At 49.0% G+C, this 26237-nt stretch overlaps 3 protein-coding genes across 19 annotated transcripts in view; 1 reads left to right on the forward strand and 2 right to left on the reverse strand.

Moving 5' to 3' along the window:
• The window catches only part of LOC135308471 (UDP-glucuronosyltransferase 1A1-like), a 68752-nt gene extending 50576 nt beyond the window's left edge, over window positions 1-18176 (forward strand). For 8 of the 17 annotated variants that reach the window (XM_064433435.1, XM_064433434.1, XM_064433426.1 and 5 more), the window contains exons 2-5: window positions 13317-13448; window positions 13555-13642; window positions 14310-14529; window positions 17190-18176. In XM_064433435.1, the coding sequence (XP_064289505.1) occupies window positions 13317-13448; window positions 13555-13642; window positions 14310-14529; window positions 17190-17487 (738 nt within the window). In that variant the 3' untranslated portion in view covers window positions 17488-18176. Of the gene's footprint in view, window positions 1-29; window positions 929-1717; window positions 2644-3421; window positions 4362-6486; window positions 8672-10014; window positions 10950-13316; window positions 13449-13554; window positions 13643-14309; window positions 14530-17189 lie in introns of those variants that run through there. The other 9 variants (XM_064433440.1, XM_064433439.1, XM_064433443.1 and 6 more) reach the window with 9 other exon arrangements.
• USP40 (ubiquitin specific peptidase 40) overlaps window positions 1-26237 on the reverse strand; it is a 135362-nt gene that overhangs the window by 77594 nt on the left and 31531 nt on the right. The window lies entirely within an intron of this gene.
• The window catches only part of SH3BP4 (SH3 domain binding protein 4), a 33667-nt gene continuing 32757 nt past the window's right edge, over window positions 25328-26237 (reverse strand). Inside the window, exon 5 of the mRNA XM_064433425.1 lies at window positions 25328-25883. Coding sequence (XP_064289495.1) covers window positions 25659-25883 — 225 coding nt within the window. The 3' untranslated portion in view covers window positions 25328-25658. The remainder of the gene's footprint in view (window positions 25884-26237) is intronic.

Here is a 26237-nt window from a genome sequence, read left to right on the forward strand (position 1 = left end):
GCGCGCAGCAAGCGCCGGAGCTCCTGCGCTGACGCGGGTTTCCTTCCCTGGAGGCCCTCAGCTGATCCCTGCCGGAATGGCCATGGGGCTCAGTGCTTCTCCACCAGCTGTGCTTCTGCTCCTCTCCCTGCTGGGTCTGGCTGCTGCTGGGAAGCTCCTGGTGACATCGGTGGATGGGAGCCCCTGGCTGAGCATGCAGGAGGGTTTGGACATGCTCCAGCAGAAGGGACACGAGGTGGTCGTGGTGGCACCTGAAGTCTCCCTGCACATCAAACCATCAGAGAACTTTGTGATGAAAATGTACCCGGTCCCCTTCACTCAGGAAGAGATGGACAATGCAATCAAGGCATTTTTCCATATCACATTTGAAGAAGGATCTTTTCTGGAAAGATATTTTAAAGTGTTTGAAGCTGTGAAAAAAATCACTGATTTTGGGTTCTCCAGCTGTAGAAGTCTCCTGCAAAATAAAGAGCTCATGAGGTACCTTGAGGAGAGCAAGTTTGATGCTGTCCTTACAGACCCTGTAATACCTTGTGGGGTGATCCTGGCTGAGCATCTTTCCCTTCCTTCTGTGTATTTCTTACGAGGAATCCCATGTGGATTAGATTTTGAAGCCACTCAGTGTCCCAATCCTCCTTCCTATGTGCCCAGGACATTTTCACAACTGACAGACAACATGACCTTTCTCCAGCGGGTGAAGAATCTGCTCTTTGACACCCAAAACCTTTTCCTCTGTAATTTTGCCTTTGAACCCTACTCGAAGCTGGCTTCAGAGTTCCTGCAGAGGGAGGTGACTGTGCAGGATCTCTTTCGGAAGGGCTCTGTTTGGCTCCTGAGGTTGGAATTTGTGCTTGATTATCCAAGACCCTTGATGCCCAATATCATTCCAATTGGAGGAGCAAACTGTGCTCACAAGGAGCTGCCTCAGGTGGGTCACACTCTGTTTTTAATTTGTGCGGTGATGGATTTCTGTATTCAGGAGCCTTGAATCTTGTGTTGCAGATGTCAGTTGGCCGGGTGGTTGGATGAATGCTCGTGAATTTTTCTCTCCCTTTCCTTTGCTAGGCAGCAGTCCTGTACCTTCCCACCTCTAAAGTGTGCTCTTCATGTGCTGTTTTCATTTCATGGATTCAGAGCCGCTTTGTGTGACTTTGTGTAACTTGGTAGACTCTTAGTGAGTGATGAAGGAGTCTGTGGAGCTGTCAAAATCTTGCAGTCAGGTGCAATCCCTAATTAGCAAATTGCTGTAGTTGCCTCTGGTGTTTACTGAGAAATGCAGCTCAGGCTTCTGTCCTTGTTGCCTCACTATGTCTTTTTGGCCAGTGAATTTTTGTGCTTCTTCACCTTGGTATTTCCAAAGCTCTAATCTGGAGGAAGGTGTCAGGCTGGGGGCTCTCAGATTGGGAAGAAGCCCTCCTGTTTGCAGGCAGATCAAGGAAAATAATGCCTTGGTGGTGGCTGTTTGCAGCCTAGTAGCAAATTCAAGGAGTCTGAAGGGGCTGTGCTGGCTTGGCAGGTAGTGCTCAAAGATGACAGAGCAGCCGAGATTTTTTTAGTGGAAACACAAGGTTTATCTGGTGCATCCCTCACATTTATTAGCTGCCTGAACTCCGCTGCTGGTTATGCTGCCTGTTATCACACCGGTGATTACACATTTACCACACAGCAGATAAAGCAAGGATACAAAGTTGGGCTGCAGCACAGATTGATTAGAAGTGTGGAGCAAGCGCCGGAGCTCCTGCGCTGACGCGGGTTTCCTTCCCTGGCGGCCCTCAGCTGATCCCTGCCGGAATGGCCATGGGGCTCAGTGCTTCTCCACCAGCTGTGCTTCTGCTCCTCTCCCTGCTGGGTCTGGCTGCTGCTGGGAAGCTCCTGGTGACATGGGTGGATGGGAGCCCCTGGCTGAGCATGCGGGAGGGTTTGGGCATGCTCCAGCAGAAGGGACACGAGGTGGTCGTGGTGGCACCTGAAGTCTCCCTGCACATCAAACCATCAGAGAACTTTGTGATGAAAATGTACCCGGTCCCCTACTCCCAGGATGAGATGGACAATGCAATCAAGGAATTTTTCCATATCACATTTGAAGAAGGATCTTTTCTGGAAAGATATTTTAAAGTGTTTGAAGCTGTGAAAAAATTCACTGATTTTGGGTTCTCCAGCTGTAGAAGTCTCCTGCAAAATAAAGAGCTCATGAGGTACCTTGAGGAGAGCAAGTTCGATGCCCTCCTTACAGACCCTGTAATACCTTGTGGGGTGATCCTGGCTGAGCATCTTTCACTTCCTTCTGTGTATTTCTTACGAGGAATCCCATGTGGGTTAGATTTTGAAGCCACTCAGTGTCCCAATCCTCCTTCCTATGTGCCCAGGGCATTTCCAGATCTGACAGACCGTATGACGTTTCTCCAGCGAGTGAAGAACCTGCTCTTTGACACCCAAAACCTTTTCCTCTGTAATTTTGCCTTTGACCCATTCTCAAAACTGGCTTCAGAGTTCCTGCAGAGGGAGGTGACTGTGCAGGATCTCTTACGGAAGGGCTCTGTTTGGCTCCTGAGGCTGGAATTTGTGTTAGAGTATCCAAGACCCTTGATGCCTAACATCATTCCAATTGGAGGAGCAAACTGTGCTCACAAGGAGCTGCCTCAGGTGGGTCACACTCTGTTTTCAATTTGTGTGGTGATGGATTTCTGTGTTCAGGAGCCTTGAATCTTGTGTTGCAGGTGGCAGTCAGCCGGGTGGTTGGATGAATTCTCATGAATTTTTCCTCTCCCTTTCCTTTTGTTGGCTGCAGTCCTGTACCTTCTCACCTCTAAAGTGTGCTCTGCATGTGCTGTTTTCATTTCATGGATTCAGAGCCACTTTTTTGTGACTTTGTGTGACTTGGTAGACTCTTTAGTGAGTGACGAAGGAGTCTGTGGAGCTGTCAAAATCTTGCAGTCAGGTGCAATCCCTAATTAGCAAATTGCTGTAGTTGCCTCTGGTGTTTACTGAGAAATGCAGCTCAGGCTTCTGTCCTTGTTGCCTCACTATGTCTTTTTTGCCAGCATATTTTTGTGCTTCTTCACCTTGGTATTTCCCAAGCTCTAATCTGGAGGAAGGTGTCAGGCTGGGGGCTCTAAGATTGGGAAGCAGCCCTCCTGTTTGCAGGCAGATCAAGGAAAATAATGCCTTGGTGGTGGCTGTTTGCAGTCTAGCAGCAAATTCAAGGAGTCTGAAGGGGCTGTGCTGGCTTGGCAGGTAGTGCTCAAAGATGACAGAGCAGCCGAGAATTTTTTAGTGGAAACACAAGGTTTATCTGGTGCATCCCTCACATTTATTAGCTGCCTGAACTTTGCTGCTGGTTATGCAGCCTTTTATCACACCGGTGATTACACATTGACCACACAGCAGATAAAGCAAGGATACAAAGTTGGGCTGCAGCACAGATTGATTAGAAGCGCGCAGCAAGCGCCGGAGCTCCTGCGCTGACGCGGGTTTCCTTCCCTGGCGGCCCTCAGCTGATCCCTGCCGGAATGGCCATGGGGCTCAGTGCTTCTCCACCAGCTGTGCTTCTGCTCCTCTCCCTGCTGGGTCTGGCTGCTGCTGGGAGGCTCCTGGTGGTGCCGGTGGATGGGAGCCACTGGCTCAGTATGCGGGAATTGCTGGACATGCTCCAGCAGAAGGGACACGAGGTGGTCGTGGTGGCACCTGAAGTCTCCCTGCAGATCAAAGCATCAGAGAACTTTGTGATGAAAATGTACCCAGTGCCTTTCACTCGGGAAGAGATGGATAAAGTTTTCAAAGGATCAGTAATGGATTTATTTAAAGGAGGACCTTTTCTGGAAAGAGTTATTAGACAGTACCAACAGGCAAAGAAGACCTCTGCTCTGTTCCTGGCCACCTGCACACACTTAATTCACAACAAGGAGCTCATCAGGTACCTTGAGGAGAGCAAGTTTGATGCCATCCTCACAGATCCTGTCCTCCCCTGTGGGGCAATACTGGCTGAGTATCTTTCCCTACCTTCCGTGTATTTCCTGCAGCAAATTCCATGTGGTTTGGAATATCAAGCCACCCAGTGCCCCAATCCCCCCTCCTATGTTCCCAGAGTATTTACAGACCTTACAGACCGCATGACCTTTCTCCAGCGGGTGAAGAACATGCTTTATGACATCCCAAATTTCTTCCTCTGCGATGTTGTCTTCCAACCTTATGCAGAACTGGCTTCAGAGTTCCTCAAGCGGGAGGTGACCGTGCCGGATCTCCTGCGCCAGGCTTCCATTTGGCTCATGAAGCTGGACTTTGTCCTGCACTTCCCAAAACCCTTGATGCCCAACATGGTTTTGATTAGTGGAGTAAATTGTGCTTACAAGAAGCTAAGTCAGGTGGGTCACCCTGTGTTTTCTCTTCTTGTTCTTGCAGGCTTTAGAAATGTCTGGGACGCTGAAACTCAGCTTTCATTAGAAAGGAGGATTTCAAACTGCTCGTGCTTTGCAGGAAAGTGCTGGTTCTGGGATCTGTGAAGGATTATCAGAGTAGAACGGTGGAGAAAGTGTTGTATAAGGATTTAGCTCTGGGAGACTCTGCATTAATGATGTGCTCCCTGCTCCAAGGCAGCTTTTGTTTTGGAGTAGGCTGTTGGTGTCGTGCAAGACACACTTTAATTTGAGGAGCACTCCATTTATCCTTGGGCCGATTTCCTCCAAAATTTTTGTCTTTTTTTTCCCTCTTTTTCCTTAAAGAAGGATTCCCGTTGATTTGGGTTGTCATAAATTTAGGAAACTTTGTCATCTGGAAGGACATTAGTGGCTCTCTGAGAACCTCTTTTCATAATATATCCAGGTCAGGTTGTTCCTTTCTCTCTCTTGTCCAATTCTATCTCCTCTAGTGAACACACCTTATTATATCCAATTGATCCCTGTATGAAAATTGAATTTTCCATGTTGCAGTGATTGTTGCCTCTTGTCCTGTCACTGTAAACTTACCTTTAACTTTTTGTCATCTCCTGCATTCAAGCTGTAGTGCACCTGTCCTGTGGCCTGGAATTATCCCATTCCAGAGGCACAACTTTGCATCTGCCTTTGCTGACCTTAATGAGGCTTTTATAGGCCCATTTTCCCATCTTGTATATTCCAGGCAAGTAATACTCCTTAGTTACATATATATCCAGCATCGAAAGAACAAAGTATAAGTTACTTTATTCTTCTAAAATTAATTAATGTCAGCTGTTTTTTTAATGTGTTTTCAAATAGATTTTGTGGTTTGCAGAGTATCCTCATGGATTCTATTTTTAATAATAACCATTTCTATAGTTTTTTTCAGATATTTGCTTTACAAAATGCTGAAATAAGTCTGATATTTCAGAAAAAGCCCAATCTCACACAGTAAAAATGGAGGGATTTTTAAGACTATTCAAACTTGGCACTCAGGCTAGGAAAGCAGAGAGGGAATAAAGTTCACAACTAAACCTATGAAAGAAATTATGGCAGAGGTCTGTAAAATCTGGAAAATCATAACTAAAGGCACAAGGGGAACTGATAGTTTCTCCCAATGTTTGTCCTATAACTAACACTGAGACCTAGCAAGCTTAGAGCAAAAAAAGGGGAGTATTTTTTCACACCATGGCCCAAAAAACCCCAAATCAGCCTCTCAAGAGGCGCAGATTTTCTTTTTTGTAGACAAACACTCTGAATTTAAAAGGGATTTAGGGGGTTAATAAGAGGTACAGGCTGCCTGCCAGGATTTGTAGGCTTACAGGAGAGATAATAATGGATTCCCTTAGCTCAGATATTTGCTGTACTGTTTCCAGCTTACAACCTTGGCACTCAGTTCTGTACTTTTGCATGACTTTCTCCTGCTATCTCACCTTTGGAATGGGCTGGACTTGTGGACTTCAGTCTCTGCACTTGTAAACACGTGGAGGGTGTTCATGTGCTGCTCAAAATCCAGTGTCACAACTTCTATGAACTTTTGCTGAACTTTTTTTAACTTTTTTTTTTCAAACTTTTCTGAGCTTGGCCTCAAGGGTTTGGCTTGAGGGGGTTTTCTTACCTCTTCAGTGTTGTTTTATAGGGGTTTTTTTTAGTGTCTCACGTATGATACAAGTTTGGCTGAAATGTTAGCAGAACTTAACTAGGTGGGACTGATTATGTACCAAATATGAGGATTTAAGGGGCCTTTATGCAGGGTAAGAGTGTTTCTGCAACTCTGAGTTCACTACCTGAGTATGTACTGCCACCTTAAGGCTTGTTGAATGCTGCATCACCTCATTATTTGAGATCTTTGTACCAGAGAAATGTGGAAATGCAGCCCTGGCAGGTGAGAATCCCTTCCCTCCACCTCCTGTAGTTTTTGGTCTTTCAATGCTACCCTACTGCCAGCTAGAGCCATGTTCTGCTTCACCAAATGCAGAATGCATCAAATCATGGAACTGTTACAGTTGGAAAAGCCGTCTAAAATCAGAGTCCAACCATTAATCCAGCACTGCCAGGTCTACCACTAAACCGTGGCCCCAAGTGCCCCATCCACACGTTTTTTGAATGTTTCCAGGGATGGTGATTTCACCACTGCCCTGGACAGCCCTTGCCATGAAGAAATTTTTCCTAATATCCAATCTAAACATCCACACTGATGTCTGAAATTCCTTCCTATTTAGTGCATTTTCCATAAACATTACAGTTCTTCTTGCTGGCTTTTATGAACCCCTTTTCTTTAATAGGCCACATGGAGGACCTCCTCTCCAAATAAACATTTTAGGACACACTTAGTCTTAATATTGGAATAACACTTAGGATTAACCTTGGAGCATATTTATCACACTCAGGTACCTTTGGCAAAGGTAGCTATTTCATAGATCAGATTTCCCATCATTCCTACTTGCTCCAAGAGAACCCTTCCAGGCCTGGAGAGACTGCTCAGAGTTCACTCTGTTCAGGAGTGCTTGGTTGGGGGTCTAAAAGAATCTGTCTTCTCCAGTCACCTCTTGTCCAGGTACCATTCCCATATCTTGTATTGCTTTTGTAAACTTGCAAACTTTTGGCATCCACCTTTTCCCTGCCCATGTGCAATATGCCTTAATGCCAAGTCTTCTGAAATCTGGGAAAGGGATTGTTATTAAGAACTTTCAAACCCATTTGCCCCGTAGCCTCTCACCCCGAGCTCCCGTGGCCCCTCTTGAGCAAGAGCCTCATATTCTGCTGCATCATTGCTTTTCAAAAAGATGTTTAGCCTTGAGCCATTCACCTATGAACTCTGATGGCGCCTCTTGAGCACAAACTGTGCTTTCTGCTCCACCACTGCTTTGCTAAAAAGGTGAAAGGTAGTTGGTTAATGTGTTACCCAAACTTTGGTGACTCCACTGCTCCATGTGTCAGCTCCTGCTTGCCATAGAGGACATTCTCTGAACTCCAGCCATCTTTCTCAGAAAAGATTGGGGAGTTAGGCCTTGCTTGTCAAAAGTGCAACACAATTCTTGTGATATAAGCTCTGTGGAATGGCCATAAATTTGATTACTGACTTGAATCTGGCCTGGGACAGTTGAGTGCACAGTGAGTCACTTGAAACAACCCTGTCCAGCAAAACTCCTCCATGAACAACTGCTTTTTCTACTGATTATTCTGAATAATCTGAGATAACCTAAATGAATAGCAAAGCATGGGTGCCTTGATAGCACTTTAATCAAGGCTTTTATCAGCAATATGGTCTTTGAACTCCAATAACTTGTATCAGTAATCATTTTGTAGAGATAAAACATTGAAGTCCGCCACAATATAAATGAGGTACAAGGAGATTTTTCTTCATATGCTGCTGAACAACGTAAGGAGGAGCAGCTGGTTTCTTTTCCTGCCCCATGAGAATTATGTGGAGGCACCAGGTACATACTGGGCTTGTGCTTTTCCTTGCTTTCTGGAGTCTGGCAGATGGTGGGAAGCTCTTGGTGGTGCCTCAGGATGGAAGTCACTGGCTGAGCATGCGAATGGTCCTGGAGAAACTCTGGGAGAAGGGGCACGAAATCGTGGCCGTGGTTCCTGATGCTGCCTTGCTCTTGAAAAGCCCCCAGTCCTTCACCATCAAAACATATTCAGTGCCTTACACCCAGGAGTTTGTGGACCAATACTACCAGAAGCTGGGGGAAGATAGCTTTGAGACCCTAAAGCTCTCGTTTTTACTCAGCAACATCACGGAGCTGACCAATATGTTCACTTCTGCTTGTCGGCACCTCTTATCTGACAAAGAACTCATGAAGTACCTCCAGGACAGCAAATTCGATGCCATCATGATGGACCCTGTGCTGCCCTGTGGGCCAATTCTGGCTGAGTATCTCTCCCTGCCCTCTGTGTACTTCATGCGAGGCCTTCCTTGTACCTTAGACTACAAAGGCGCGCAGTCTCCCAGCCCTGTATCCTATGTGCCCAAGACTTTATCATCTCTTTCCGACCGCATGACGTTCCCTGAGCGTGTGAAAAACTTCCTGATCGGGCTCTCAGAGCCTCTGCTTTGCCACCTGTTTTATTTGAAATACGAGGGCTTGGCCTCCGAGTTCCTGCAGAGGGATGTAACGATACAGGAGCTGTTCAGCCAAGCATCAGTTTTGCTGATGAGATACGACTTTGTTTTTGAGTACCCGCGCCCCGTCATGCCCAACATGGTCTATATTGGAGGCATCAACTGCCTGCAGAAGAAGCCACTCTCAAAGGTTGGTCGTTGCTTACCCCGAGGGTGGTGTTGGTGCTTATTCAAGATGTGTTTTCTTTAAGTGTTTCCTGTACTGATATTTGTGTGCTTGAGGTAGGGTGCAATCAAATCCCAGGATGGCACGGGAGTGGGAATCTTAGGCTTTGAGATGATCACAAGGCTTGCTGAAAGGTTTGTCTCCAGGAGAGCTTAGGTCAAGTTGTCACCATCACTCGTGGAGTGCTCTATGTCCAGGCAAATGACAAAATAATTCCAGGTCACAGGATTTAATATCCCTAAGGAATGTGGAATGCCAGTTAATTGTAGGATACTTGATTGGACAAAAACTGGAAATACAGAATTAACCCTGTGGATATACCCAGGCACTTTTGCTGTGCCACTGAACATGAAGCTGGGTGAAGCTCAGAACATCAGGAGAGGGGATCAGGCTGGGTTTTAGGAAAAGGTTCTTCCCCCAGAGGGTGCTGGGCACTGCCCAGGCTCTCCAGGGAATGGGCACATTCCCAAGGCTGCCAGAGCTCTGGGAGCATTTGAACAATGCTCCCAGGGATGCCCAAGCTGGGACTGTTGTGGTGTCTGTGCAGGGCCAGGGCTTGGATCAATGATCCCTGTGGGTCAGGAACTTCTAACAGAGGATATTCCATGATTCCATGTGCACCAACAGCCCAAAACAAAGACAGCAGAGGGAGCTCTGTTGCCTCTGGATTTGTGCAAGATAGCAAATAAGAGGATGGTTGGGAAAGGAAGCCTTCAGGATTGTAACTACTGTCCCTTATTTAGATTCCCCTCATGCTGTGCAAATAGTGCAGATATCCCCGGGTCATTCTGCTTTCAGACATTGTGATGCTGTGACAGCAGGAGCTACTGCTCTGCTTACAACACATTTACTACTGTAAATTCAGGGCTTTCATTTTGATAACTGCTGTGATAGAGCAACAAATCTGGACATAAACCTTTACAGCCCACTCTATCAAACCTCTGTCAATCTTAGCTTCTTGGTTACACTCTGGGGGCACAAAGCGATCCAAAGGTCAGATTTGTGCCGAGTTCCATGTCCAATCAGTGCAGTGGACTCAAGGCAATGGGTTGATCATTAACTGGATGTTAATGATGTAGTTATTGCTGGGTCAGCCCCATTCATGGCTCTCATTCAGCCTCTCAGTACCACAGGCTGTTTGTCACTCCTCCCTCCTGATGTCAGTCCAAACATTCAGCTTCACCTCAAGGCACCCACTCACTGAAAGCCTTCCCTGTGCACAGATGATGAACCCAATATTTACCCACAGTTAAAAATTACCCCAATTCTGCCTGTTAAAAATTAAAAACCCACTTTAGTTAAAATCCAAGGGGGAAGTACCCATGATTCATTCTTCATCCCCAGCCGCAGTTTCACCGCTGTTTATAACTTTGCTAGCAGCACCAGGGAAATGGTTTCTCCAAAGCCAGGATTTCTTTCTCTTGCCTCTTGGGCTGTGTTTTTCCTGCTGCTGTGGACCTCTGGTGAAGGTGGGAAGCTCTTGGTCATACCCATCGATGGCAGCCACTGGCTCAGCACACTCCCGGTCGTACAGAAGCTCAGGGACAAGGGACACGAAATCGTGGTGGTTGCGCCGGAGATAAATTTGCGGATCCATTCATCCCCGATTTATACCTTGAAAACCTACCCTGTGTCCTACACCAAGGAGTTTGTGGAGGCAGAGTTTAAAAAGATGGGCCACAGGAGTTTCACACCTCAACCCTTTTTGGAAAAACTCTCCAAAATTGCCAATTTTACAAGCATGTTCTTGGATTCCTGCAAGCGTCTCCTGTCCGACAAAGAGCTGATCCAATACCTTGAGGGAAGCAAATTTGATGCCATCTTTATGGATCCCTTCTTCCCATGTGGGCAGATTCTGGCAGAACATCTGTCCCTGCCCTCTATGTACTTCCTGCGGGGGCTGCCGTGCAGTCTGGAATTCCAGGCCACCATGTGTCCCAGCCCTCCCTCCTACATCCCGCGGTTCTTCACACGCTCCACGGACCGCATGTCCTTCTGGCAGCGCCTGGGCAACCTCCTGGCCACCCTGGGCAGCTCCCTGGCCTGCTCTGTCCTTTATTCCCCCTATGATCCCTTGATCCGGGAGTTCCTGCAGCAGGACGCGACCGTGCCCGAGCTGTTCAGCCACGCTGCTGTTTGGCTCATGAAATACGACTTTGTCTTTGAGTACCCCAGGCCCCTCATGCCCAACATGGTCTTGGTCGGAGGCATAGGCTGCACTCGGGAAAACAAATTATCCCAGGTTAGTTTCCTGTTTTTTCCCCGAGTTTAGCTGTGGGTGCGCTGTGAGCTCTTTCCAGGAGATGGAGCTCCCAGTCTGGAACAAAGGATGCCAGGTGAAAGTGGCTGGGAGTGCATTTTGCACCGCTGCATCCCTTCAACAGTGAGGGGAAAGTTACTTTGTGGGACACATCTGCATTCCCAGTCAAACCTGCACAAAAAAGGGGGGAAAAAAAAGAAAAGAAAAAGAAAAAAAAAAAAAGAAAGAAGTAGCTTTTTTTTTTTTTCTTTTCCATTTTTCCTGTCTATTTCCATTCCCTTTTCCTTTTTCCTGTCTACAGCTTCCTTAAGAGGGACAGTGGAGGGACAGCTCCCATCTCTGCTCTCTGCAGCCAGGGACAGCACCCAAGGGAGTGGCTGGAGCTGTGTTGGTTTAGGTTGGATTTTAGGAAAAGGTTCTTCCCCCAGAGGGTGCTGGGCACTGCCCAGGCTCTCCAGGGAATGGGCACATTCCCAAGGCTGCCAGAGCCCAAGGAACATTTGAACAATGCTCTCAGGGATGCACAGGGTGAGATTGTTGGGGTGTCTGTGCAGGGCCAGGGGTTGGATCAATGATCCCTGTGGGTCCCTTCCAGTTGAGGATGTTCCATGAACTTCAAACAGTTCAGGCAGGCTTGAATTAAAACCCCACAACCAGTGAAGCAGCACTTCTGCCACTTTTGTGTAAAATACTCTGCACTGCAACTGTATTTTGCTTCAACTGTGCCAAAATTTCTCAGTATGGGATATCTTCCACTTTCCAGTTAGGAAATCCTCCTAATTCTCTTATTTTTTGCATGAGTCTCCACTGCAGATATTTTGTAAAAGTATGAGCAGGTGCTGATTAAAACCACTACTAAAATAACCTGCATATCCCCAAAGCAGGTCTTCAAAGAGTTTCCTCCTAGTAGGAAAACTTCTGAGCAATAAGTCAGACCTTGGTACACAAAGACATCTAAAAATCAAAATAAAACTGATGTCCCACTGAATGTAAATAGGATTAAATATGCCTTGAGACAGCCACAAAAATATGGAAAAGAGAGTAAACTGACAGAGTCAGTCTCTGTTGTCCCTGCCCATGGCAGGGAGTTGGAATGAGACAATCTTTAAAGTCCCTTCCAACCCAAAGCATTCCATGGTTCTCTGGTTATCCCCTCAGATCCCACAGATAACATGGTAGTTGCCAGAATTACAGAAACATTTCATTGTTTTCCCCTTATTTAACTCTGATGCCTGCAATAATTTCCTCCAGTTTTGCCTTTGCTTCCTCTGCTCAACCAAACATTTTTCTGTTTCAAAGAATTTTTGCTCCAGCCTTGGGCTGTTTTTTTCTGCTTCATTGGAATCTTTTTGTTCCTGGATTCCAGTGCTAGATCTCCTTTTATTATTTAAATCACTCAAACAAAAGAGAGACAAAACTGGCAGCAGTTCAGTGTTATCACACCCAAAGCAGATACAATAAATCCAGATATTAGAAATTTGAGTTACCTGCTGTCAGAACCCTCTTCCAGGATTTTAATTCTCTCTTGTAGCAGCTTGGTCTGGAAAGAAGAACATCAGTTCTGAATCCAGGTTCGGGTTAAATATGCCCATTTTTACTTTCCAAAGACTTATTTTCTTTAGGATCATAGGCCAGGTTGAGGTGAAAGGGACATTAAAGCCCATCCAGTCCAATCCCCTGCTGTGGGCAGGGACACCTTCCACTATCCCAGCTGCTCCAAACCCCATCCATCCTCCCCTTGGACACTTCCAGGGATCCAGGGGCAGCCACAGCTGCTCTGGGCACCCTGTGCCAGGGGCCTGTGAGGCCTCCCCACCCTCAGAGAGAAGAATTTCTTCCTGATGCCTAACACAAATTTCCCCTCTTTTGGTTTGAACGCTTTCCTCCCTGTCCCACCACTCCAATTCTTCATGAAGAGTCCTTCTCCAGCTTCCTTCTGGGCCTCTTCAGAGGAAAGGGGCTCTGATGTCTCCACACAAAAATCTTGTCTGCTCCAGCTGAACAGGATGTCCCAGCCTGTCCCCATGAGGCAGGCGCTCCTGTCTCCTTGTCAGCTCCATGGTTCTCCTCTGGACTTGCTCCCACAGTCCCATGTGCTTCACATGTTGATGATCCCAGAGCTGGATGCAGGATCCAGGTGTGAGAGGGGGACAATCCTGTCCCTGGGCCTGCTGGCTGTGCTGCTTTGGATACAGAACTCTCAGTAACAACTCGTTTTCCTGGTAACAATTTTGTTGTGCTCACTGCTTGTTCTGTTGCCTTTCCAGAGAGTTTTGTGGGAGCATGGCAGCAATTCCAGCCTCTGACAAGAGAAAGGGCTTTGACTAAAGGCTTGCTTTCCTCTGGCAGGAATTTGAAGCCATGGTGAACGCCTCTGGAGAACACGGCATCGTTGTTTTCTCGCTGGGCTCCATGGTGTCCGAGATTCCTATGAAGAAAGCCATGGAAATCGCAGAGGGCTTGGGAACAGTCCCTCAGACGGTACCAATCCCCTCTTCCCCTTCCAGCAGAGCAGCTCCACGCTGGTCTCAGGCCCTCCCTCCCTTTTCCTGCTGGGATCTGACGTGGGCTTTGCTTCCCTTGCCAGGTCTTCTGGCGCTACACAGGCAAGGCACCCCCCAACCTGCCCAAGAACGTGAAGCTCGTCAAGTGGCTGCCTCAGAATGACCTCCTGGGTAGGTCTGACACCCCTGGGCTGACACCAGGCCGGTGCTGCTGCCCCAGAAGGGCATCATCTGTGGGTCAGGTGTGAGTTACCATCCCCTGAGCCAGTAAACCTGTTGGAGCCAGAACTTGTCCTTTAGGAACTTAGCTGGGAATTGCCGAATTATGAAACAGCTCTGAAAAGGTTTTCAAACACTCCAGTACCAGTCAAAGATGAGTCTTTATGTCTGACTGAGCAGTCTCAACAACCAGCTGTGCTTTTGTCCCATCTTTTGGCCTGAAGAGAAACTTCATGGTCCTCAAGGGAGCGCTTCCAGACCGGTCTTTGGGCTTTTAAAGTGGTGGAATTGTTGCCAGGATTTGCTAGTAACAGGTTCAGCTGTGAGAGACCTTCACTACCATGGGAGAGATGGTGAAAAATGAATCGGTGGCAACATCCTTTTAAACCTCTCCTGGCTCTGGTTTAATCCTAAAGTTGGAGGATTACCCAAAACCGAGACAGAGGTCTACAAAGTTCCAATCCCTAAGTCTGGCCATGAGAGATGATGCCCACAACAGCCCCAAGTCCTTGATTTATCCCAACCACAGCCCTTTTTGGTGGATGTTTTTTCCCCAAGGACGTGTTGCTGGGAGTCAGTAATTCCAGGAGCTAACACAAGCCTGCGTTTCCCTCCACAGCCCACCCCAAGACTCGTGCCTTCATCACCCACGGAGGCTCCCATGGTGTTTATGAGGGAATCTGCAATGCAGTGCCCATGGTGCTGATGCCTCTCTTTGGGGACCAGATGGACAACGCCAAGCGAGTGGAGTCCCGGGGAGCAGGGCTGACCCTCAACATCCTGGAGATGACTTCCAACGATATCTCCAACGCCCTGAAGGCAGTGATCAATGACAAAAGGTCAGTTCCAGAGCACACCCTTCCCCCTCCTTACTGTGTGGCCCCAGCATGTTCACTTCCAGATCAACAGGGTGTTTTTCTCTTCCCAAATGGCTTCTTTGATCAAAAGTTTGGATTTGATAGCAGCTGCTTCCATGGAGAAGCTGATGCTCACCCTGGGTTAACTTCAGGCTGTCCCCTTTAGGGGACAAGAAGTGGCTGAGAAGGGAGGCTGCAGGGAGCAGGGGAGATGGGCTGGGAATGCAATGGAAAAAGTCAAGTTGCCAAAAAAATTGTGTGACCTTCTTAAAGCCAAGGCAGTGACAGAGGCTTTGATACAAGTGGCAAACATCTTTTGTTCCCAAACCTGTGGTGACTCAGATCAGTGGGGAGCCTGAAAAGGGTTTATCAAACATATTTATCACTCATTTATCTTACAGGTGAGTTTTCTCAGGCATTTCCCCCACCCCCAGTGCTCATGAGGAAATGAGGAATTCTGTGAGCACAGAGAGCCCTGTCTGGCTCAGCAAGGCTGGACAATCCCAGCACAGAGCAGGAGGAACCTGCAGGGATGCACTGAGGAAGCCCAGGGAACATCACAAGGCTGCAGTCAGCACACCCAAGGGGCTTAAAGGCAGCACAGAGATTTCTTTCCAAAGAGGTCTTCCCTGCTCCCGTTCAAGGATGCCGAGGACTAAGAAACTCCACCACATTCCTGAGAAAAAACAGCTTATTGACATTGTTCCCTACCCAATTTTTATGGCAGTAATAGCAATAACACTACTACTAACAAAAACAAAAAAAAATAATGCAGCTGGAAAAGCTGGCCAGCTTTTCCACCCCCAGTCTCCCCTTTCAGCCAGAGACCTTCACCCACCCCAGAGATTCTCCTGAGAGCTCAAACTAAGCTTTCCTTCTTTTTCTTTTTTTTTTTCTTTTGGTCATTGGAAACAACACTTCCTGGGCCTGTAACTTTGCTGTTGCCTTCTCAAGGGGTTCAGTAGCACAAGAGCCCAGGGAAGCTGTGACTGCTCCATCCCTGGAAGTCTCCTGGACGGGGATTGGAGCAACCTGGCCTGGTGGAAGGTGTCCCTGAACATGAGGGATGAGCTTCATGGTCCTTCCAACCCACCCCACCTTGTGATACTGATGCTTTGGAGTGGCTACCTAGAACAGAGATGAGAAAATATTAAGATAATTAAGAGGATATTTTAAAAAGCTGGATTTTTTCCTGGTCCAAGGGTTTTCCAGAAGCTTTTTTTGTCCCATCTGGGGTGCCAGAAAACTGATGCCTTGGAGTGGCTCCCTAGAACAGAGGCTAGACAAAGTTAAGAGAATAAAGTGGGTATTTATTAAAGGCCTTCAGTGGATACACCTTGTGCAGTCAGAAGCCTCCCACAGGCCACACCCAAGACAGATGATGGTCACAAGTTTTTCAGACAATTGTAAGTTTGGTCTATTTACATATCAGGGGTTAATATCCCAATTTCAGCTTCAGGTAATGGAGTCACATATCCCCAGTTCATCCCCCTACAGTTCTCTGTTGTTTACATTTTTCAGGGCCTGAGGCTGTAGGGTGTCCCTGAGTTTCAGGCCCAGAGGAATTGTTTTGCCTGAATAAAATGGGAGAACAGCAGCTGACAGGCTATGGAGTTTTTGAGTTCCACCCTAAAGCAGGACAGGATTTAAAAAACATAAAAACTAAAATCCTAAGGCATCAACTCCATGTTTGAGCAACACCTTCTCTTGTAGCAGCATGGGGTTCAGATGGTGGTTGCTGCTACCTATTTTCCAGTAAGCATCTCTATGGTATTCACATTCTCTGAACAGAGAGAGACATAATTCTCTCTCCCAGGATTTTTCCTAGGGAAGGCAGTGAGAAACCTCAGAGAAGAAAACAATTCTTGTCTCTATTCACTGCTCCTGTCTTTGCACATGTGGAATGTGTTATGGAGATTGTTTACTGAAAATGATTTGGTTAATTGGACACTGGTGAAAGTTGTTTTGAGTGATTAGCCAATCACTAAAAGCTGTGTCCTGGCTGTCTCAGACAGTCATGGGTTTTTCTGTAGTACAGTATCTCTTTAGTATAGTTTTAATATAGTATTAATGTAATATAGTATAGTTTTAATAAAGCAATTGTTCAGCCTTCTCCTGCAAACCAGCCTTTGAGTGAATTTGTGTCATTTCTGGCTCAGCAGTGACACATCTCCTGTGGAAAAGCCTCTTGGGAAAGCATTCAGGCAAGGCAGTCAGGTCCACACACGCCACACTCAACCATGGCTAGGCCAGCCAAGAGAGGCAGAAGGGCCTTTGATATGGTCAGTTCCAGCATGGCTTATTTCTGCTCGATGAAGGGGAAATCAGGGACAAAAGACCTGTCCATGTGCTCTGCACAAGGTTAAGTATGTGGGGTCAGTGGCCAATGGTTTGGGGGCACTGGCCTAAAGGGAAGACGGGGCTGGCCACCAGGGGTACCACAATCAGTGAGGAAACAGGGAAAGGAAAACCAGGAGACTTTGGGACATGCAGGGAAAGGAACTGGGGTGGATCATAGTGCTGCAAGGCTCCATGGGGAAGTTCTCTCTTTCAGCCTAGGTGGAGACTCTGGTATATTCTTCCAAGGCAAGGCCCTTGGGATTGCCCTGAGGGGTTCAAAGGATTCCACGTTCTCTTGGCAGGTACAAGGAGAACATCCAGCGCCTCTCCGACCTGCACCTGGACAGACCCATCCACCCTCTGGACCTGGCTGTGCACTGGGTGGAGTTTGTGATGAGGCACAAGGGGGCCCCTCACCTGCGCCCCGCCGCCCACGACCTCAACTGGGTGCAGTACCACTCGCTGGATGTCATTGCCTTCCTGGCGGCCGTCACCCTCCTCGTCCTCTTCATCTCCTTCAAGTGCTGCCTCTGCTGCTGCCGCCGGTGCTTCTGCAAGAAGGGCAGGACAGGGAAGGCCACCAAAGCCAAGTCCCACTAGCACCTGGAAACAGTGGTAGGTGACCAAGCTCCCGCTCCAGACCCAGCAGAGGGGTCAGGGAACAGCTTGAATTTCACTGCAATGAATAAAACACTGTGATTTTCAGCCAAGGAATGATAGGGTTCCTTTGAAATAGCAGCACGAGAAGGATTGTTCCCCTGATCTAATTTTGGCCTTTTAATTAAGAATGGGTTGTTAAAAATGCCTTGTGTAGAAGTGCTGCAGTCACTTGGGAAGGTCTGAGTGTGAAATCCCCAGCCCCTGGCTTCCACCTGTCAGTGTGCAGAGGACTCAGTGACTTCTTTTAACCTCCACCTGCAGCAGAGACAGGTAGGGATTTTGGAGGAGAACCATCTGGCCAGATTTTTGTTTGAAATCTCTGTGTGGCTGCAGTTGTAGGAGAGGCAAATGTTGTACACTCACAGTTCCTGATCATGCAAACCAAGCTCGATGCACATCTTCATGGGTTTACAAGACCCTGAACAAAAGCAAGCTGCTGGAAAACCCCTGGTGTTTCCCCCAAATTGCCCATCAGGCAGATGTGCTGTAGCTGGAGCTCACCTGCTGGTGAGGAGATCTTTGTAAGCATCACTTATAAACCCCCAAAACTGATTTGCTCTTTGTAAGTGATGCTCAGGGAAAGACCCAAACCCCAGCCCTATAAATAAACTCCGAATACTAAAAAGAAAGCCTTCTGTGTTTTCTGCCTTGAGAGTTATGGGAGGGATGCTTGTTTGTTCATGGAAAAAGAGCTGGAGAAGGGACGGATTGAATCCCCCATGGTGTGAAAGCCACCTTGGTACACAAACCCCTTTCTCAGCATTCCTGTCCCTGCTGCCTGGTGATGTGGTCCTTGCTGGGAGGTGACATCCTGAGGCTGCCACAGCTCCCGGGTGAATATTCCAGGCTCTGAGCTGGGGGATCCCAGTACATCAGGGCAGCACAGGTGTCTTGCTGAGTACCTGCTGCTGCTCTTTTCTCTGGCACTTTGGAAAAGCAGGGATTTCAGAGGAGGATGTGTGAAGTCCAAGGCAGTCTCTGTCCTCGGTCTGTCCCCACTGCAGTGCCCAAATCTCCTGGACACCCACCCTGCCCACACCCTGCCCAGCACTTTTCTTCCCCTCCTCCTGCCCACCACAAACAGAAGGAGACTTTTCTTTGGGGTGTGCAGACTCCCCATGGTGTGTGAGGGCTGAGCTGCTTGGAAAATGCAGCTCCACACGCTCCTGAGGTGACAGCTCAGGCTGTCCCCGTGGCTCTGGTGACAGCTGGAAAGGAGACCCTGCAGACCTGTCAGGGCTGTCACAGCACAGCCACGGTGGCTCCAGTCTTCTCTGCGCATCCCTGGCTCCCAGCAGCGTCCAATGCCAAAAAAAACCCACTTCAAAATGTCCTTGAGGAGGAGTTCTCCGAGTGCCCTGCTGCAAACTGGCTCTGGATCAACCCAGTGACTTTCTCTGCATGGACAAGGGGAGAACTCTTTGATTTCAGATCAGAGGAGCACAACTGAGAAAAAAAATATAAAAATATCCCAATTTCAGCTCTAGCTCCCTGGTGCAGGGGAAGTAAAACTGAAAGGAAGTTTCAAAATGCCCATCCCATGACTTATTTAATTTCAGAAATATTTTTTAACCCAGCCAAAGAAAAACAACAGCAAAATCCAGGTATCCTCTTCCTCCCTTTGCTCTCCCCACCCTCACTGCTTTATCCTGCTCTTGGTTTTCCCATGGAGAAGGAATGTGCAGGGCCAGGGCTGGAGAAGCATCCCTGTGCCCAGCAGAGGACACTCTGGGATCACCGAGTCAGGAGCAGGGACAGGGCCACCCTTCCCAGCAGGCCAGCCCAGGGGGTGGCTGTAACTCCACGGGGACTCGTTCATCCCCCACACCGTGCTCCAGGGATACGGACACTGCTGCCAGGAGAGGATCCCCAGAGCCAGTTAGGAGCCAAAGCACTCGGGACAAGTGGCTCAGGGGAAGGAGCTGGACCATCACTGCAGCTCGGGGCCCCCAAACTTTCCCAGGAAGGGTTAATCAGGAATGATGTCCCCTCTTATTGCCCCTTAATTGGGGGTCATACAGAGCCAAAAAGCAGGGCACAGCATCCAGCCCAGCTTCCCTTGCTGGGAGATGGAGAAATCCACAGCCACAGCCCAGATTAAAGCACCAGAGCTGACCCTGGAGCACTGCCCAAAAGGGGAAACTGAGGCAGGGCTGCTCCTCTCCCCGAGCTCCACAGAGGCCCAGGCACTGCAGCCTGAGTTTTCCCAGCAAATCCTTCGAATCTCAGGGAAAAGGCAGCAGCCAAAATGCCCTCACTGCCCTTGGAGAACGGGGGTACAAACACCTCCCACCTCAGCAGCTCCCCCCAACCAGAGCTGGTGATTTCTGCTCCCACCCAGGGCATTTTTGGGTGTTTGTCTTATTTTCCCCTGGATTTTAACATCCGGTAAGTCTGGGAAAGAGACAGTACTGCTTCCCAGCTCTTCTGGACTGCTCAGACCCACCCCAGCTGCAAACTGTGGCCCTGAAGCTCTCTGGTTTTGGGATGGGGTGTCCTGGGGGACATGGCAGCCCTGCAGCCAGCATCTCTCCCTGCTTCCCACCAGCCAGACCACGGGAAATGACAGGAATTGCTGGCATTTTTCTGCAGCCACAGGGTTTCTCAGCCTCAGCCCAGTCCCCAAGGGCAACAGGGAGGTTTTCCCACTGCCATGGGAGCTCTGGGTGGATCTCGGGCTCCTCCAGCTCCGCAGTGTGGGGGTCCATGGATACCTCTGGCCCACAGGGACACACCAGCATGTCCAAGCCCTGTCCAGCCTGGCTTTGGACATTTCCAGGGCTCTAGAGGCAGCCACAGCTTCCCTGGGCAACCTCACCACCCTCAGAGGGAAGAATTTCTTCCTAACATTCCATCTCAACCTATTCTCTGACAGCTGAAAGCCGTTCCCCCTTAGAGGTATGTCCTTATGAATAAATATCCTGGTTATTCACAGGCACAGGAACATTCCCTCTTCCTTACCTGTGCAGGGCTCCACCCACAGGTGGGTGCCTTGCCCTGGACACTCACTTGGATGCTCACCCTCAGACTTGCAGTTAATAATTTAATTAATTTATTTGAAAATCTACCTTTTGGGTGGCTTTGTAAAAAGTAAATACTTACTGCTGCTGGTACCCAGGCACCACTCCAGTTTGGGGAGGTTTTCCAGGAGCTCATTTCCCACTTTGGGAAACCATGGAAGCACGACTTGAGAAGATGAGGAGTGCATCCCACCTCCCTGAGGAGTGTGGACAAGGGAAATCAACCTGCCAGGAGCAGCACCAGCCCCATTTGACAGAAAGCACCCAAACCCACCCCAAACCAACATGCATCCACAAAAATAAGTGGCTTTGGGATTGCAGCTGTGATGGTCCAGCCTGGGGAGCAGTGCAGGGATAACAACTGTGGGAACAACCATGGGAAGGGGTCCAGAACATGCCTTGGCCCCTTCAGCATCCCCCAGAGCTCTCCTGCAGAATCCCAGAGGGTTTGGCACTGCAGGTGCCCCGTCCCATCCCATCCCATGGTATCCCATCCCATCCCATCCCATCCCAGTTTGGATCCCTGGCACTGCCTGAGGCTGACAGGGAGCTGGCAGCAGCAAGCCCAGGCAATTTTAGCTGGAGCAGCCACAGAGCCCTCGGATTAATTATCACCTCCAGAGGTGTTTTCAGGAGTTATTTATAGGTGAGTGGGATGAAACCTGGGGAAAAGGGGTTGCCAAAATGTCCGAGACAAAGGGCAGGACAGACTCTCCCTCCACTGGAGGGAGCATCCATTCCCTTTCTTTTTAAGGAAGGGTGAAAGGTCTCCTGTGCCAGATCTGATTGCTCGGGGTGATAAAAGAGAGCCATGGAGCAAATCCCAAATCCCCCCAGCCAGATCCTGCCTGCCTTATTGAGCCTGTCCTCAAAAACCAGCCTGAACAAAAGGAGCAGAGTTCTTCCCAGGAATGCCACCAGCCTGGATTATTTTAGGGGAGGGGGAGACACGATCCGTGCTTCACTGGGGCAGATCCAAGCACCCCTCTGTGGTTCAGGGACTCAGTTTGTGCTGGACAATGCCACAGAGCTGGAAGCTTTAATTAATGTTCAGTGGGGGGCATCAAGGCAGGGCAGGAGCCCAGAGGCTGCTGAAGGGGTGCTGGGGCCATCCTTGGGGCCGGGCTGGTCCCAACCCCTTGGAGATGATCCCAGCAGAGCAGGAGGGTGACTCAGGGCTGGGTGACTCAGGGAGGGGAGGGCAAACCACAACCAGCGTCACTCCCAACATCCCAACCCCGAGTGCGGCTGTTAAACAGTAAAAAAATTACACATTCCTCCCCCAGGCAGAGCACTCTTCACTTGGACATCAGGGTCCTTCCGCCCCAAATCCTGCAATCAGCCACCCCTTGGGAAAAACATACCTTTACATCCTTCTTCTCCCTCCCTCATTACAATAAATTGTTTTTTCAAAGCCTGAGGGTGCCATTTGTTGCTCAGAAGCCCCTGAATTCCAGCCATGGATTAAACCTGCTGAGCTGTGAAGAGGGGAGCTCCAGGGGATCCTTTGGGTAAAGCCTCTTGCCAAAAAGGAAAAAAAAAAAAAGAAAAAAAAAGGCTTTTGAAAGGAGGCTTGAGTGGGTCATGCTGTGAGCATGGGATGGGAGTTGCATTTCCTGGGATGATCATCATCATCTCCCTGAATTTCCAGTCATGCAAACCTCTTTTTGTGAAAAACCAGGCCTGATTAAGTCACCTCAGGCTATTAAGGTTAAAAAAAAAAAAAAAAAGGATCCAGCAAACAAGGAAACCCAAAGGTGGAACAGGACTGCTGAGCCAAGTGTGCTCAGAACAGCAGCAAATCCCAGCACCCAGGGATGGTGCAGAATTCCAAGGAATCCCTTGTGATCCTCACTGAAGGTGTTTCCAGCAGTTTTCCACAAAACAAACCATCAAGCCTCCAGCTGGCATGGGAACACGGCCCCCAGAGGAGGCTGGATGCAGGGGACAGCCTGGAAAGGGAAGGATTTGGTGGCAAAAGAAAAACCTGAGCAGGACTTGGGAGCAGCCCTGCTCCCCTGAGCACTCACACCGTGTCCTGGTAATCCACAACAGGCTTTTAATGAAGAGCTGGGAAGGCAGCAAATGCAGAGATTTTCAGCAGGAATTTCTGGGATAAAAACAAACGCCCAGAGAGCTGCAGGGTCTCACCACAGGCTCCAGATTTCCCTGCAGACCACGCTTTGTGTGGAGACCCCGATAGCCACTGGGTGATTTTCCTCTCTCTTCCCCTCCTGACACCTCTCCCTCAGGCTTTTGGGGCTGGATGAGCCCATGGAAGACGATCCCTCACTTGTGAAGGCAGAAACAGAGGAGAAAATGCTGTGGGGATGCATTTGCCAGGTGACCCCTGCTGAAGCACTTGGTTCCCTGAGGAATAAAAAGCCAAATCCTGTCTTTCCCTGAAGATGAAAGATTCCAGGGAGCCAGGCAGCAGGGCAGAAGCCAAGGGGAACACCCCAAATCATCTGGCTGGTGTCCCTATTTCCCAGAGCACGGTGGGGCATCACCTGTGCCCACCCCAGAGAGCTGGGGCAGGACAGGAGGGGCCTGAGAGCCCCAGCAGAAACCAAAATATTTCCCTTCCCTGGCCTGGGACCCGACCTCCATTGGGACTGGGAGCAGCACAACAGCCTTGGCTGAACACAGGGGTGTTTCCTCCAGCCAGAAAACAACCAGGGAAACTCCTCTGTGCCAACAGAAATCCTGCAACCCCCTCCTGTCCCACTTCAGGAGTTCCTTACCTAGAGCTTGAGCATGAGCAGCAGTCTGGGGGGTGAGATGGCTTCCAGGCACTTTTCCCCTGGAGACAGTGGGATGGAAAGGCTGAGGGAGGAGAGATGAGATTCAGGACCACTGGCTCTGGCTGCTGGCACAGTGAAAACCCCACTAAATTAATCCCACTCTGCTTTGGGATGGAGAGACAACAGCGGGTGACATCTGACTGGGAGCCCTGGAGAGTAACAGCTTCCACTGGAATGGTTTTTTCCCCAAAAATCTTTTTTCTTAAAAAAAATGTGACCATTAATAAGAACAAAAACCAGTTACTGCACAAGGGTGGCAATTCACAGATTTTTGGGAGAAGGCCTTGATGTTCAGTTCAGAAGGCATCTGGGGGACACATTCCCAGCCCCAGCATGGGAGGAAGGACTGGATTTCAGACCAAAAATGGGGAGAAATGAATTCAGCCTCATCCCACAGGCCCCCCAGATGTGCTGGCCATGGTCCCAAGGGTCTGGGGAGGGCACAGGGAGGTGAGGAGCTGAGCCCAGGGTGCTTGAGGCAGCCAAGGTGGGAAGACACAAAAACCAAGGGGGAGTGAAAGACAGCTGGGAATATTCATCGACCAGGGGAGGCTCCAACTCCTGCCCTCCTCACCTGCTGCTGCCACTGTCCCAGCACAGCCTCCTGCAGAGCGCTGGAGCCTGCCAGGAGCTGGGGGAAAGCCCAGATTTGGGCAAAAGCCCAGGGGAAAGGCATCCTGCTGCCTGCACCTGCAGTGGCCCTCACTGCAGGAGGGGTTTTAGCTCCTGCTGGGAAAAGCAGGGAGAGGGAGAGGGGCTGGGCTGCTGGCAGCCCCCCTGGGCTATGGGGACTTGCACAGGAAACCCCTCAAAGCCCCTAAAGGAGATATTCAAGGTACTGTTGTGGGGTCCATGCTTCTGGGGATGGGATTTTGGGAGAAGGCACCATTCCCTCCACCAGATGCCTTTCCTACTCTTTTTCTTCCACTGTTTTTTTAATTCACGTGAAAAGAAAAAAAAAAATCATCCTACAGGAACCTTGACACATCCTCTGGTAGCAGCTTTTCACTAAAAGGAGTCTTTGCACTTAAAATAATCTGTCTGTGCAAAAATATTTCCCTCCCAAGTGAAATATTTGAAAGCTGGGGAGCAGGAGGAGGAGGAGGAAAGGAAGTCGTTCAAAAAACTCAGATTTAAAAGGAAGAGGAGAAAAATAACACGGGCACTGGGTGACACAAATATTGAGGTTTTTGGCACCAGGTTTATAGCAAAGATTATTTACAAGTTAAACTGGATTGGAGGAGCCTTGATGAATTAGAAATCAATGGCAAAGAGCACCTGGAACATCCCAAGTGAGCTCAGATTTCAAATTAGGAGAAAGAGTCTCTCTCTTGTCCTTTTCTTATTTTTTTTCCCTTTGCCTTTAGAGGGATTATCAGCAATTTCCTCCCCCTTTCTGGCCTCTTCCCCAGAGCAGGAGCACCTGGGGACTTTGATTCCCTCTCACCATCCTCCTGATCCATCTCCTGATGGATCTCTGGCTCAAACCTCCAGCTTCTTCCAGAGGTGTCCTGCACCACATCCAGGTGGGAAGAAGCTCCTCCTGGTTAAGAAACAGGAACAGGCAACTTCTTGGCCAAAAAAAAAGAAAATCCACATCTGCAGAGACATGGAAATAACCCCAAAATCAACCAAAATGCTCATAGGGCCTGTGAACAAAATAAAATTAAAATAATCAAATAAATAAAAAGGTCTTTAATGGTGCAAGGTGCTGCTTGGGCTGAGCACATCCCAAATTTAGGGATAGCCCAAGTTCCTGTGGTGCTTTAGTCACATCTGGTAACCCAAAGCCTGCCTGTAATGAGGGGAAAGGGCATTTACTGTGCCTCTTCTTAAAATATATATTTACAGGACTCCTATTTGTCTCAAACCTCATCATTTCAAAGCAGTTTCTACAAACTAAAACCAGCCACAGCTTCCCCCACCCCTCCCCAAAGTGGTCACAACTTCTACTGCTCGTTACAAAAATTAGATTTTTATTTGTAAATGCCTAGAAAACGTGATCTCTTTTGGGATCCTTCCCCACCCCTTGCCCTCTTGAAATTTTGTTTATTTCAGTAAGAAATAGTTTAACTGGACAAAAAGCCATCCCCTTCCAGATGAATTCCCATCAGGGTGGGATATCTCCTGCTGATTTCCAGTCCTGGTGGAGAACTTGCAAACTTTGGCCTCTTCAAACCCAGGAGAGAGCAACCTCCACTTCTTCTCCTTAAAGTCAAAGGGAGAGGGGTGGGGAAAGCAGAGTTAAAAAAAAATTCCCAGCCAGGGAGAAGTGGACAAACACGGGCTAGATGGCAAAATCCTCGTGGTCCTGGGGGCTGAAGGCAGCTGCCCGCAGCATGTCCAAGGAGTTGACGAGGATCAGGGTGCCCGTGAGGTGCTTCCAGCGCTTGGTGATGGGGTTCTTCATCTTGTCCAGCCCCGTGTGCAGCTCCTGGATGACGTCCCTGTAGCTGTCCCCCATCTGGCTGCTCCAGGTCAGCAGGAAGTCGTACGCCGGCTTCCACATGGCCTGGGGAGAGGGGGGACGGGTGGGAGGGGATCAGAGCTCAGCCAGCACCCCAAAACAGGCACATTCCTGGGAAAACAGCCCCCAACACCCTCAGATCCCCGTGCTCCTCCAAGGGGAGCATGCTCTGGAGGAATCTCCAGAGAAACATGGCATTGTTTGGGTTGGAAAGGCCTTTACCACCATTGGGCCCAACCATTAACCTGGTGGGCCTGCTGGCTCAAGGGCTGGACTCCAACACCCTGAAGGTGTTTTCCAGCTGAGAGAATTCCAGGATCTGTGCAGAGCCAGGCGTGCCCTCACCTCGCTGCCCACCCGTGCAGCGGTGCGAGGCCTCGTAGGCCCTTTAAGACCATT

The sequence above is a fragment of the Passer domesticus genome, chromosome 10, assembly GCF_036417665.1.
Source record: "Passer domesticus isolate bPasDom1 chromosome 10, bPasDom1.hap1, whole genome shotgun sequence".
Classification (NCBI taxonomy): domain Eukaryota; kingdom Metazoa; phylum Chordata; class Aves; order Passeriformes; family Passeridae; genus Passer; species Passer domesticus.